The 14,438-nt window shown below is 40.6% G+C and overlaps 1 protein-coding gene across 1 annotated transcript; it reads left to right on the top strand.

The window, feature by feature from the left end:
• The first annotated feature begins 8,372 nt into the window (after positions 1-8,372).
• Positions 8,373-13,603, top strand: LOC131248931 (3-ketoacyl-CoA synthase 11-like). Its single transcript, XM_058249457.1, has 2 exons — positions 8,373-9,498; positions 12,733-13,603. The coding sequence occupies exons 1-2, from the start codon at positions 8,716-8,718 to the stop codon at positions 13,513-13,515; spliced, it is 1,566 nt and encodes a 521-aa protein (XP_058105440.1). The 5' UTR covers positions 8,373-8,715; the 3' UTR covers positions 13,516-13,603.
• Positions 13,604-14,438: the final 835 nt, after the last annotated feature.

Raw genomic sequence — 14,438 nt, 5'->3', positions numbered from 1 at the left:
TGAGGGGCAAAAGTTGCCCTTGATTAATTAGACCACCATCTATATCCTAACCGAGCTCCATGTACCCGAGTAGCTCCAATGCCTCAAGTACAAAAACGTTCCCACATCTGCTGTCGACTTGGAGCCCAATGCCAGATCTATCTTGACACTAGGGCACAACGGTGAAGGTCGGTTACTATAATCTTTGGCCCTGCCTCCTGAGGGGAAGGAATGCAGAGCATCCATCAAATCATTATCCTTATGACAGCAAAATAAGCTGACTGATCCTCACAAGATATCAGTTGCAATAAAAGCAGCCCCTAGTCCATAGTGCCATCCTACCTATGGTACATAAAAATTCAAAAGCCACAAAAAATCTAAAAAAGTTCAAAATCCCAAAAAAGACTTAAAAAAAAATTCTAGCAAAATATTCAAAATTTTAAAAATCTCAAAAAATCATATAATTATCAAAATTCAAAATAAATAAATAAAATCAGCAACAAAGTGCCAAGCCTATTTGATGATCCACATGAATTCGAAGTCAACTTTGGCGATTTTAATCAAGAAGTAGATTTCAAACTCATGGGTTTAGGGGAAGTCAAGGACTTTTATGGGAAATGGTGATCCTACTCTCGAACTAGAGGACCTCTTCGAAAAGTTCGATTCAAAAACCTATGCCAATCTTAACGACTTCAAAATTGTAAACCTAGGAGCATTCGAAATCCCTAGGGAAGTGCATATTGGAAAACTCCTTCCCTTAAGAATAAGCAGAGGAATAATGAATTCTCATAACCATGACTATCAAAATTTTCCTTTCCTCACACTTGAACTCAACCAACACCCAACTTTATGCCTACAAGTCAAATTGCTACATGATATCCGCCCTTGGTATGCTAACATCAAGCCATATCTAAAATCCCAACACCTTAAAGATAATACACCTATCAGACCAACTAATGTTTCACAAATGGTATTTTGTACAAACGAATCTCTTAACTAGGTCTTGTTACTATATGTGTCCACAAAGAAGTCTGCGATATACACATGAACGAGCACATGATGACTAAAGTAGATCTTACGATAACATACAAACGGATGTCTATGGAGTCAGATTATTGCTAACACGTCAAGAATGCTTCAAATGCTAAGAGTGTGCAAATCACATCCATGTGCTCATTTATGAGCTTTACAACCTGTTAACATCCTGGCCATTCTCAAAGTGATGTATTGACATCATTGGCTAAAGTGAGCCAGAAAGCATTCAACGATCATGAGTGCATCCTCGCATAGTCGATTACTTTACTAAATGGGTGGAAGCAGCATCTCACACCACCATGGCGCATCTTTGAAAAGTAACATTACCAGCTATCACAAAATCCTACAAGTCATCACCATGAAAAACGAGATACCCTTCATACATCAAAAGTCAAAGGACTTCTTTGAAGAAAAGTGGCAAGGACTTGCTACAATCGACTGTATCAAGCAAATGAAAGTACATAAAAGTGTTGTGTCACTCCTTGAGCTGCCAAAGAAGAATTGTGAGAAGCTCTAGAACAAGGGACATGATAGCAAAAAATAGTCCTGTCCCCTCAGCTGCTCATTCTTGGGGTTAAATTCAAACATATTTAGGGTAGTACAAAAACTGTTAAAGTTCGTTTAAGAGGTACTTCCCACCTTACCAACTTGAAGGTTGAAGACTTTCCTGAGCCAAACAACGCCAACCATATCAAATTCTAACCATGGTAGCAAATGCGATCGCGAAAGCAGCCTGAGGTTAGTGACCAAAATGAGAAATTCCATCATTCCTCAAAACATCCCCCAGATACACACACCACAAAAAAAAAAAAAAAAAAAAAAAGAGTGATAAAAATTAGCCCTTTGGGGCAAAAGCCTCTATCCCTACCACAAAGTTTCTCAGACTAGTCTAAACCTCAAGCTATGTTATTCAAAATCACCCGCTCCTTGGAAAGTACAATTCAGCCGACAATGAAGCAAATCCTGCCATCAATCGTAGTGCTCGAAAAAAAATAACAAAAAAGAAAGAAAGAGTATGTCTAAAGAAAAATGGGTGGTGTGAAAACTGAAAAATGAGGCCTCGAGTAAAAATAATGGACATACAACGAACCTGGTGAAAATCCGAAAGGGCACAGGGGCAAGATACACAACTGCCAAGAGGTAGGCAAGATGAAATATCCAGGATGTGGTGAAGCCACAAGCAGAATTGACGAGCAAATTGGACGTGGAAAAAACCCGAAAGGGCGCTACAGATAAAAATGGTCAGAAAAAGAAAAAGAAAGAGGAAAAAAAAATCTCATATCCAAGTAGGCACAGTAATAAAACACATCTCCAATCTTGATCATCAAATGCTCTAATCAAGGCATTTGGACGTCATATGACGAATCAAATATGCATATCGATCACCCATGCATGCATTACATTTCATCAGGATCCCTGATCTTGACCATCTCACATCAATTTAAAGCCCTTCGGACGTCGTATGATGGATCAGATTTGCATATCGATCTCCTATGGATGCATCACATTTCATCAGGATCCCTGATCTTGACCGTCCTGCATCCATTTGAAGTCATTCAGATGTTGTATAATGGATTGGATCTGCATATCCATCACCCATGCATGCATCACATTTCATCAGGATCCATGATCTTAGCCATGTCGCATCCATTTAGAGCCCTTCGGACGTCGTATGACGAATCAGATCCATTCCATCGATTACCATATTTTGATCTTGATCATCAAATGCTCTGATCTAGGCATACTGACGTTGTATGACAGATCAAATTTACATATCAATCACACATCATACACATCAAGCACATGACATATATCATGCATTCACACACATTGTACATCTCATTTCAGCATTGTTCCATTCCCTGGTGGATCCCTAACTTGACCATCTCGCATCTATTTTAAGCCCTTTAGATGTCGGATGACAAGTCACATCCGTTCCATTTCATTCCATGCATTTTTCTTTTATTTACACAGCGGAGATATGATCTTGATCGTCCCACATCTGCATGGAGCTCTTTAAACTTCTGATGACAGATTAGATCTGTTGCATTTCATTTCATGCATTTTTTCCCCCAGTAGAAACCAAATCCTAACTGTCTCGCATCCACTTGGAATCCTTTGGACGTCAGATGACATATAAGATCAATCCATTTCATTCCATGCGTTCATATTTTTTTTTATTTCCCCAGTGGATATCTGGTCTTGACCGTCCCACATCCACTTAGAGCCTTTTTGGATGTCAGATGAGGGATCAGGTCCACTCCATTTTATCGCTTCATGCATTGCATTTCATCATAACACACATTTGCATCCATCTCATTTATATGCATCATTTAATAAGGGAACCTTGATTCCGACCATCCAAATTAAAAAAAAAAAAAAAAACTTTTAAATGTCGGGTGTCAAATCATGTCTATCCCATTTCATCCAACATCTCCAATATTGACCATTTAGAGTGTCAATCGAGGGCATTAGATGTCATATGCCGGATCGGATCCGCATCGTCCACATCATTCAAACCCTGATTCCGACCATCCAAATTTCTCAAAAAGACCTTTTGGACGCTGGGTGGAAAATCAGGTCCATCCCATTTCGTCCAACATCTCTGATCTTGGCCGTCTAATGCTTTGATCGAGTCCATTAGACATAGTATAATGGATTGGATTGATACATATCGATCACCCCAGATCTTGAATGCCCAAAGTGTCGATCGAAACTTATTAGTCGTTGTATGATGGATCAAATCTATCCCAAGCCATACCATAAGACCAAACTCTGTAAACGTAATATCTATGCGAAAACCAAAAGTAAGTATGTTTGCTTAACAAAAAAAAAAAAAACAAAGATAAGATGGCCAACCTGAACTCATAGCTTTGTGCCAATCATCCTAAGAAAAGATCTAGAATAGTTTGTTTTGATACGTTTATTAGCGTCGCCACGATCCCACTTGCAAAATTAACTTTTACAAACCACATTGATAAAATCCAGAATATGATTAGATAAAGCAAAATCTAGACAACTCTAGTTGGGGACACTTACAAAATTACTACATTGTAATGTGGGAGATTCGCAGAGCCGTAAATAGTGCAAGCAACTACCAATTACAAACAATATGCCTGCAAGAGATCCTATAGGATTTACAGCATCGGAAAAACTACTCTTTCAAATCCAACGTGTGTTATTCTTGTAAGGTCGCATGCGTAGGGGCTCTAACTATTCAAACATCCAAACCAGTAGATTTCTTAGATATGTACGCCAATCAACGGTATGAATGGGTTGCAATCAAATATTCTAACATTTTTCCCACCATTGTGAATTGTCTGAGTTAAGCTTCTAACCAAGCAAACTTCTCGATCACGACACTCTGACAAGTGAAAGATTCAATTGCTTCTTCATCCAATCTAGGAAGAATGTTTACTCGCTTCAACATTTGGTTATACCCTAACCTCTGCCAAAGAGGGGCAAACGGTGGTAGCTCCATTGTCTTTGCACAAATGTAGTGGACACACCATCATCTTTGCTCAAAACCACACCTGGCTCGCTTGTCCGCTTGCTGGCTTGCCCATTTGCTCATTGGTTTGGTTTCCCTGAGCTTGTGACTCAACACTTCTGCCCATCCACGACCCATCCATGACCTATCCATAAACCATGTGATGGCGTGGTTGACATGAACCTATCTTTCAAACCAAGCACGTGATTCATGAAGCCCGAACCTACCCTTCTAAATGCCTATAAAAATGGGGGCTCGCCTTCAAAAAGGGAGAGGCCTTCAGAGGCAGAAGCAAAGTTCTGTGGTCGAGACCTAGTAAGCCAAGGGAGCTTGAGAGAGTTCTGAGATAGAGATAGAGACGCTGACTCTTTGTTCTCTTGTTCTCTTCCTGCCTTTCGATCTTTTCTATTTTATTTCAACTTTAAAGCCAATATCGTATTCTTGATCTATCATTTTTTAGTGTATATATTCCAACCCCCTGCTTTGAACACCTGAGTTAGTAGGCTTTGCTTTGATATCACATAAAGTATGTTCTATAGTCACCTCTCTTGAGGATCTTCTGCATCAAAAAAAAAAAAAAAACATTACTTAAATGAGTAACCAAAAGCTCTATTTTCTTTTACTTTTCTACATTTCCATCAAAAAACCCTTTTTACTATTTTATTTCCGCTTTTCGTCTATGTTTTATAGTTTAGACATTTAAGGCTTAGTATTTACTAAAAGTTATTTGAATCTCCTTTGAAAGTGTACAACTTAGCAAAATATAAATTGTGTTTGACACGGGCAATAAAAGGGTGCCCAACATCTTCTTTTTCCGTAACATAGGCCCTTGAAATCCATAGTACATATCTATCCAAGAGTCACTCAAATCAAGAATTCTTCAATTTTCCCGATCTCTAATCAATTCAACGGATTCTAATCGATTGTAGATTCTAGAGTCTTCATTTTGGCTAGTGGCAACCCCGATCAATACATGAATATGACTAAGTTGCATGAGGTATTACGAATTATATAAGCATAATTATTAGCCTCTACTCTCAAACCATATGTGGGATTCAAGTATGGAGGTCTTAGATATGGGTTTCGTTGGATCTAGATAAGCTTCAAGTCTGGCCTTCAAATGCTACTGCACTTATCAACCACAGCATTAAAATCAGTAACCTTCTTTTCTCAACCCCTATATTAGGTTCACATATGAAAGTCTTAGTTATAGATTTTATTGAATCTAAATAAAACTCCGCCTTCACATGCTATTGCCTGCATCAACTAAGCATACAGTAATTTTATATCTATCACCACATGTATATATTCATCGTTCGGACTCAGGCAACCTTCACACAATCTGACTCGCATACAGTAATTTTATATCTATCACCACATGTATATATTCATCGTTCGGACTCAGGCAACCTTCACACAATCTGACTCGATCATTCAGTGGCCCATCCTTTAGAGGAAATTTTCCTGCCGGCGTTCACAGTGGCTCACTTGAGTTTTGGATCCGGCTTTTCATGCCCTAATATTAGCCGGCAAAAAAAAATAAAAATGGATGAAGTGGATTTCTCACAAACCTGGTCTCGCTGGCTGGCTAGCCAATGCCTAACCCTTGAACGGCATTAATCTGCCTTGGCAGCAAGGTGGGGCCTGCTGTAACATTTGTAGAAATCCAACTCAAGTGGGCAGACAGACGTAAAAAAGTAGGGAGGGAAACGCCTGCCGTTGATACCTTTCCGGGTCCACTAGATGTTTATAAGCTGTCCAAACCTTTTTAAAGTTCCTTCTCACTTAGATCGACACAAAAAAAGAAAAATATCATCCTGATCTAAAGCTCATGTGGCCTAATAAATGTTTGAACGGTGGAATTTATTCTTCACTGTTTCTTGTTGCGTGGCCCACTTGGGGTTTGAATCTTCCTTGAGCTGCAAAGTGGATAATCTGTGTTGGATTTCTCACAAACATCATGGTGGGCCATTGATATGCGAACTACAATTTTCAGTAAGACGGAGACCTAGGTCCACACGTATGCACTCAGAAATTGTACACGTGACCCAGCTAAACCGACCAAAAAGTGGGGCCCAATTTCTACGAGTCATCAACGTACATGGATTGATGTAGTGATCACTGACCGATTGGTGGACGTCCTTTCACGCTTAGTATGAAAAATGGTCAATGAAAACAAATAAATGGTCATTAATCAGCTGCGACGTTCATCGAATCAATCCGATTTCATGGTCATTGCATATCTACAGTGGGTCCCACCGATATGGACCGTTTAAGATGACTTAAACCAAGTGTATAGGACTCTGCAGTGCATGTGCACGAATCATCACTCTCTGCCGGAGTATCAAATAACTCCCTCTAATAGGGCGCCCGTCCTCACCGCACCGTACACGTGGCATGAACCTCAAATCCAAATCGTTCAAATAGTAGGACCCACCGTAGATGGATTGTACTTCAAACTTCACATTGAAGGCATTATACTACATGGTTGATTGATGGGCATCTATGCACTCTAAAAGCAGAAGCAGCAAACGGTGAAAATTCAACAAAAGAATGTCCATCAATCTGACGGTAAGGATCATTCGATCAGTTTGATTATCAGTAGGTGACAAATCTATGTTTTTTCCAAACATCTGAATGGTTAAAAACTAATGAAAAAAACCACATGTAAGTACTGATGCTGGCCTCCGTACCATCTGCTGCGGACGCGGATTTCCTGCTAAAGCCTTTCACAGGAAGTGAAGTTCCTGGTGGGGCCCAAAGTGATGTTTGTGAGAATTCCATCCCGTCCATCCGTTTTTCGAGCTCATTTTAGAACTTAAAAGACCAAAAATAAGGTGTATACAATAGTCAAGTGGGCCACATGAGAGGAAACGGTGGGAATTCATTGAGAACCGTTGAATCATTCTTATGACCATAAGGGCCCGTTTGGCCGGGTGGAATAGAAGGGATTGAATGGTATTAGGGTGGATGGCTTGGATCTCTGGGTAATGATGGGGTTGTCAGTGGATTGTCTTAAGATCCATGGGATTGCTATATCCCTAGATTCCTATGACCAGTCTGTTTGGCACGCCCGGCCAATCCCCGGATTAAACCTTCCCATCCCTTCAAATCCCTTAACCAAACACGTCACTGGAAAATTTGAGCGGATTAGGGTGGATTAGATGGAATTTAAAGGTAATGATGGCGTTGCCAGTGGATTGTCTTACGATCCATGGGATTGGGATCAGATCACCGGCTCTGTTTGGCACGCTTGGCCAATCTCGGGATTTAACTTCCAATCCCTTCCAATACCATCTAGTCCCTTCCAATCCGACCGGCCAAACGGGCCCTAAAAGTTTTGTATCAGGCTATATTGTTTACGTTTTCACTTAATACCAATGGAAATGACCTTATAAACGGTGTAGATATCATATCAACATCAATGTAGAGCCCAGTAAGGTTTCAACGGTCGGAATTTCTTTCCCCAATTTTCCCTCTATTGTAACCCACTTGAGTTTTTTACCCACCTTATTTTTTGTCGAACGTTCTAAAATGATCCTTCAAAAGGGATGGACGGAATGGATTTCTCACATACATTTCAGTGGGCCGCACCCAGCATCCTTGCGCATGAACCGCGTGAACTTACAGCGAACGTCTTTCCCAGAAATCCGCGTCCGTTACGAGAGCACTCTTCCAGCCGGCGAAAAGTCAGTGGCTGTCTTGTAAATTCCTACAAGAAAGAAGTCAAAAATATAGACGCTAGAGACAGCGTCCGAAGCCGGCGAATCCTCCGGCTGGCGAATTCAATGCCCCGCGGTCTATTCAATTTCAGTTCGTTGGGGTGGTTGCATCTTCTCTCTCTCCACGCCCTTTTAAATCCCAACAATCTTCCCCCTTCCCAAGCGCCCTTCACTTCACTCTCTCCTCCCATATGTTCCTCCATTCCAAACCATCTCTCTTTCTATCTTTTCCAGTGCTTTTCTTACAAGCCCAAATCCAAAATTGGATTTGGGTTTTCTTTCTTCCTTCCAAATCTCCACCACCCAACAAAATAAACCCCTTTTAATCCTCTCCTTCTTTTGATACATATAAGACTTTCTACCCTATTTCTAAAACTAGGCTTCAATTCATTACTCTCTTTGAATTTCGTTCAGATTGAAAAAGCTACTTCAGCTTTCATTCTTTAATTTGGGGTGTCTACCGTTTTCCCTCTTTCTTCTAAATAGAGTATGACGGATGATAAGAAAAACCCAGAAATGGAAACAGCTTCTTCCACCGAAATCTCTCAAAACAAGAGAAAAAACACTCTCCCCAATTTCCTTATTTCTGTAAAACTAAAGTATGTGAAGCTTGGTTACCATTATCTCATCTCCCATGCCATGTACCTCTTTCTCACTCCTTTCCTCTTCTTAGTTTCCGCCCAACTCTCTACTCTCACCCTCAAAGATCTCGAAGAGCTCTGGGAACACCTTCAATACAATCTCGTGACAGTAGTCCTCTGTTCTACCCTTCTCGTCTTCCTCGCTACTGCTTACTTCATGACCCGTCCGCGCGCTGTCTACTTAGTCAATTTCTCATTGTATAAGCCCAGTGACGACCGTAAATGCACGCGTGAGATTTTCGTCGAACGGTCTAGGCTGACCGGAACTTTCACCGAGGAGAATTTGGGGTTCCAGAAGAAGATCTTGGAACGATCGGGATTGGGACAGTCGACGTATTTGCCTGAGGCAGTCATGACGGTGCCGCCGAATCCATGTATGGCGGAAGCGAGGAAGGAGGCGGAGATGGTGATGTTTGGAGCCGTTGATCAGCTTTTAGAGAAGACAGGCATAAATCCGAAGGAAATTGGGATTTTGGTGGTGAATTGTAGCCTTTTCAATCCTACACCATCTCTTTCTGCTATGATTGTGAATCACTACAAGCTTAGAGGCAACATTAGAAGTTACAATCTTGGTGGAATGGGTTGCAGTGCTGGTCTCATTTCAATCGACCTTGCCAAACAGCTGCTGCAAGTGAGTATTTTATTTTATTTTTTATTTTTACATTTTTACATTTGCTTTCTTGTAGGAATATCAGATTTCAAGCTCTACACCATTTTTTGGTGTATAGATATAGTCGAGTCGATTATCTAAAAGAAGATCGAGAGATAGTATATGCTCTCCTTTGGTGTACTGTCTTGAGAACAACTGAAACATTGGGTAGAATCCTATGTAAGTGATGCACCATTTAATAAATGGTGGTGACTCGTCTTCCTCGCATATTTGTACTGACTTGCGTTTATCCAGACCATTTGAATTGTGGGTCCCATTGGTTGAGAATTCCTAGCCATTCAATTAATGCCTTTTAAATGTATGGTTAAAATTGAAATAGCTGGCGGCCCGAATTCAAAAGGAAAAATCACTGTGCGTGTGTTTGAAGAGTCACCACCACTAACCATTATTCACTCCGCTCCCTCTCTAACCTTTCATGTATGTGTGAAATCTAACCTGTCAAATAGGTTGGACCTAACACAAGGATCAGCTTCTGTAAAAATCTACCGTATCCACTAATAAAGTGGGCCACACTTATATTTTACTATTTATCAATGGTAAAAGATTGTTTTTTATTGTGTGCCCCATATGATGAGTAGATAAGGCTGATTTTTGTATTAATTTATCATCATGATGGGCTAACCCTATTGGACGGGCTGGATTTCACATAAACTTAATAGTTTGGAAGTTAATGGTGGGTGGACATTAACTTGTGATACAATCAGTTGGACCGAGGCAGATTTTTAAATAGAGCAAAATTAATAACATTCCTCTGATGATCAGTACGAGATAATGAATGATACATATGATATCACAGGCGTTTTTTTGCAAAGTAGATTGCCCTGTAGTCTTAGCTGCATGTGCTGTATCTACACCGTTCATCTATGTTTCAGCTAATTTTAGGGCATGAGTCCAAAACTAAGATAGATCAAAAGGTCAAGTGGGCCACACCACATGAAACAGTGGAAATAATGATGCCCACCGTTGAAATATTCTTAGGGCTGACAGTGATATTCGTTAGACTTGGATGAAGGGTAAACCAAATATCAGCTCATCTAAACCTTTTGTTATCTCAAGAAGTTTTGGAGGGTGTGTGTTCAATCTCTATAACTTCTTGTGGTGTCGTCCACTTAATCCTTGTGCATACCCTAAAGTTTTATAATTATATAGAAGATGGGTTGGGCTATGTGGATATAACACATGCATTACAGTAGGCCTCACACAGCTTAGATCTGTAGGAATCCCCATGCAGGAAGTAGATCGAGATCTCAGGTGGACCACACAACAGGAAACCGTGGTGATTAACCATTAAAAACTTCTCGAGAGCCACAAAAGTTTTGGATGAAGCTGATATCTACGTGGTCCATCATGGCCAAGCAAATATTCCAGTGATCCTCCTCAAGTTTTTAATGATGGGTATTCAATCACCACCGTTTCGTAAGGTGTGGTCCATCCAAGGTATGGGTCTAGTTCATTTTTGGAATCGCATCCAAATATAAGCTGTCAAAATAAATGGACGGCGTGGGTGTAATGCACATATATCAAGGTCGGCCCACCGAGACGTCTGGGATCCACTAAGATGGAGGGCTGGGATGCTAAGTGGGCCACCTTGATATTTGTAAGAAATCCACTTGTTCAATCATTTTAAGAGCTTATTTTAGGGCATGTGACAAAAAAGTGCGACACGAGGAAATAGTAAGGATCCATATAAAGTAGATCCAAAATTCAAGTGGGCCACATGAGGGGATTCAGCTATCACAGCTGCTATATTTTTGAAGCCCCAAACTTTCTGTATTAGGTAAATGTTTTTCTTGTTTTCACTTTATCCCAGTGGGAATGACCTTATAGACGATTTGAATAGCATACAAACATCAAAGTAGAAGGTTTAAACAGGAGGAAACCCTTGTATGGCTCACTTGTGTTTTAAATCCACCTCAAGTTTTGTTGCATGTCTTGAAGTTAATTTATCACGAACAATGATGGTGGGCCACACCTATCATCGTAGTGCAGGAACACCCTTGTCCCATCCAGCGTGGTCCTGGTCGAACAACCGAAAGTCATATAATCCATGTGATTGGCTTACAATGTGCGGAATCAAAGCTGCAGGCGCCAACCACATGTGTCTGATTTCTACCTGGCCATGTGAGTGGTACAGCTGTAAGCACGTGGTTTCCATCGCATTTTTCACAACACAAATACTCTGGCAAACTGTCACTTCGATACTCAGACAGACAGAAATTACTGAAAATTTGCACATGTTGCATACATTTTAAACCATCCAAGTTATGAGCTCCAACTTAGATGTTTTATGTACCAAAAATTAATATTATTCGATCATCTAACTACTATATTTTTGGACATTTATTGTACAATTGAGAATGAAAAAATATTCCATCATCTTATTTGAAAATATGGTCTAAAAGCAGAGGATACGATTAATCTGAATTTTAAAATATAACTTTGTGGCAGTGGGGTCCACGATTTAGTCAGTTTTAGTTTAAGTTAATATCTTTAGTATGTGTCATTTCTAGGTGCTTTTATATCAAGCCGTGATACGGGTTAGAATATCAAATATCACATTTTACAATAAATACAGGCATCCTGAAAATTACGAAAATACCCTTGCCATTTTTTATCTTTCACACCCAAAGATAGAATCAATCACTTACAAAACTACCCTTTCATCTAGAGGGTGTGTTTGGATGTACCCCAAATCAAAATTTCAGTAGAGTATATTTCGTGGGGGGTTGTTTGGGTTTAATGTTGCCAACGTAGAGAACGAAACCCGTCTGAGTCGATTTTTTTGAACCAAATGTCAAATTGTGGAAATGATCGTGCCCGTCCAAACGGGCCCAAGTGTCCTAACTCTAATGCATAATTCTAAAACTAGATAACTTGACTCGAAAACTCGGATGAGTTGCAAAAGTCTGTTTTGGGTCTGACTCGATCCCAACTCGGGAAAACTTGTCGAGTCATCGACATGGCTCGTGGTGATTCGAACTTGAGTGATGAAGGAAGAAATCAAACCCAAACAAGTGGACCATTTTAACCAATTGGACAACCAACAATTTAATAGCCATAGAAACATAGATTTGTACTTAGTATTTTTAATTGTAATTATTAAATATTGAACTGATTCAAATCGAAACTTTTGAGTGGAGTCGAGTTTTTGGTTTTTGAACCATGGTCTAATGTATATTTCCATGCAACCCACAGGTGCACCCAAACTCCTATGCATTGGTAGTGAGCATGGAGAACATCACACTCAACTGGTATTTCGGTAACAATCGGTCCATGCTCGTCTCCAATTGCCTTTTTCGCATGGGCGGCGCGGCCATTCTCCTCTCAAACCGGCGATCAGACCGTCGACGTTCAAAGTATCAGCTCATCCACACGGTCCGCACCCACAAGGGCTCCGATGACCGGGCATTCAATTGTGTTTTCCAAGAAGAAGATGATAAGGGAAAAGTCGGCGTATCGCTCTCAAAAGACCTAATGGCTGTAGCCGGGGAAGCTCTCAAGACCAACATCACAACACTCGGCCCGCTTGTGCTACCCATGTCGGAACAACTTCTATTCTTCGTGACATTGGTAGCACGAAAGGCGTTCAAAATGAAAATCAAGCCATACATTCCTGATTTCAAGCTCGCATTCGAGCATTTCTGCATCCATGCAGGTGGGCGGGCCGTCTTGGATGAACTAGAGAAGAATTTAGATTTAAGTGATTGGCATATGGAGCCTTCTAGGATGACTCTCTATAGATTTGGCAACACTTCTAGTAGTTCATTGTGGTATGAGCTCTCGTATTCAGAATCGAAGGGAAGGGTCCGAAAGGGTGACCGTATGTGGCAGATCGCGTTTGGGTCAGGTTTCAAATGTAACAGTGCGGTTTGGCGGGCTCTCAGAACCATTGATCCTGCAAAGGAGAAGAATCCATGGATGGACGAGATCAATGAATTCCCTGTTCATGTGCCCAAGGTGGCCACAATTGCAACATGAGCAGTTTGTTTTTTATTTTTTAAGAGGGTGTGGTAGTATGATGCATATGTGGTAAGAAGTGTTTTATTTAATTTTTAGTTTTCACAAATGGAAGTGTTTTCGGGTCAAAAGTGAAAATTGTTGGAACGTGGTCATGAAAATCAAACCTGAAATCTAACATATGGGATACATGAATGAAGTCAGAGTGGCCATTAGACCGAAACCATTAAGGTCATCCGTTTGGAATACCAGTGTGTTATATATAGATACGCACACACAGAGTCTCATGCTCACCTGCACACGTGCGCACCTTCACACACGTGTCATGGGCATCTAATCCGAGTGGTCCATGTGATGTGGAATCCCATGAAACTCCAAGGGACATATTTTCACCCATATCTAAAATTTTGGTGGGCCATGGCAAAGAGAAATACGAATCAAGGGATGAAACTGTTTTCATTTTTCATGACCTACTAAAGTTCTGCATCAAAGTAAATATTGGGCCCGAGGGGCCCCATGAGGTGCTGCTATTTTGGAGTCACGTAACACATGATGAGTTTTCAAAAAGTTTGCACGAGTTCCAACTCATGCGAGCAGGTGCGAACTAGTGCGCAGCTTAACAATCGGGGTGTGTGTGTGTAAGAAAAAATCTATACTTCTTTTGGATTTTGGATTTGGTTGCAAGGAGTAATTCATTAGGGCATTAGCTGCAAATGCATGTAAATGGGTAGTAAACAATCAATGGTAATGTACTTAGGCTATTGCTCTTGAGAAGATAGTTGATTGTGTCAGCAACCTCTGTGGGCCCCACCATGAAGTACGGAATTCATTCACGCAGTCCATTCATTTTGTTAAATCATTTTATGGCATGGGCCAAAAAATAAGTATATCCAACACTTCCGTGGCCAGTTGGAAGTTTTCAATGGTATCCCAATATATACTAG

This window comes from Magnolia sinica, chromosome 6, assembly GCF_029962835.1.
Source record: "Magnolia sinica isolate HGM2019 chromosome 6, MsV1, whole genome shotgun sequence".
Classification (NCBI taxonomy): Eukaryota; Viridiplantae; Streptophyta; class Magnoliopsida; order Magnoliales; family Magnoliaceae; genus Magnolia; species Magnolia sinica.
This window is presented reverse-complemented; position numbering and strand designations above follow the sequence as displayed.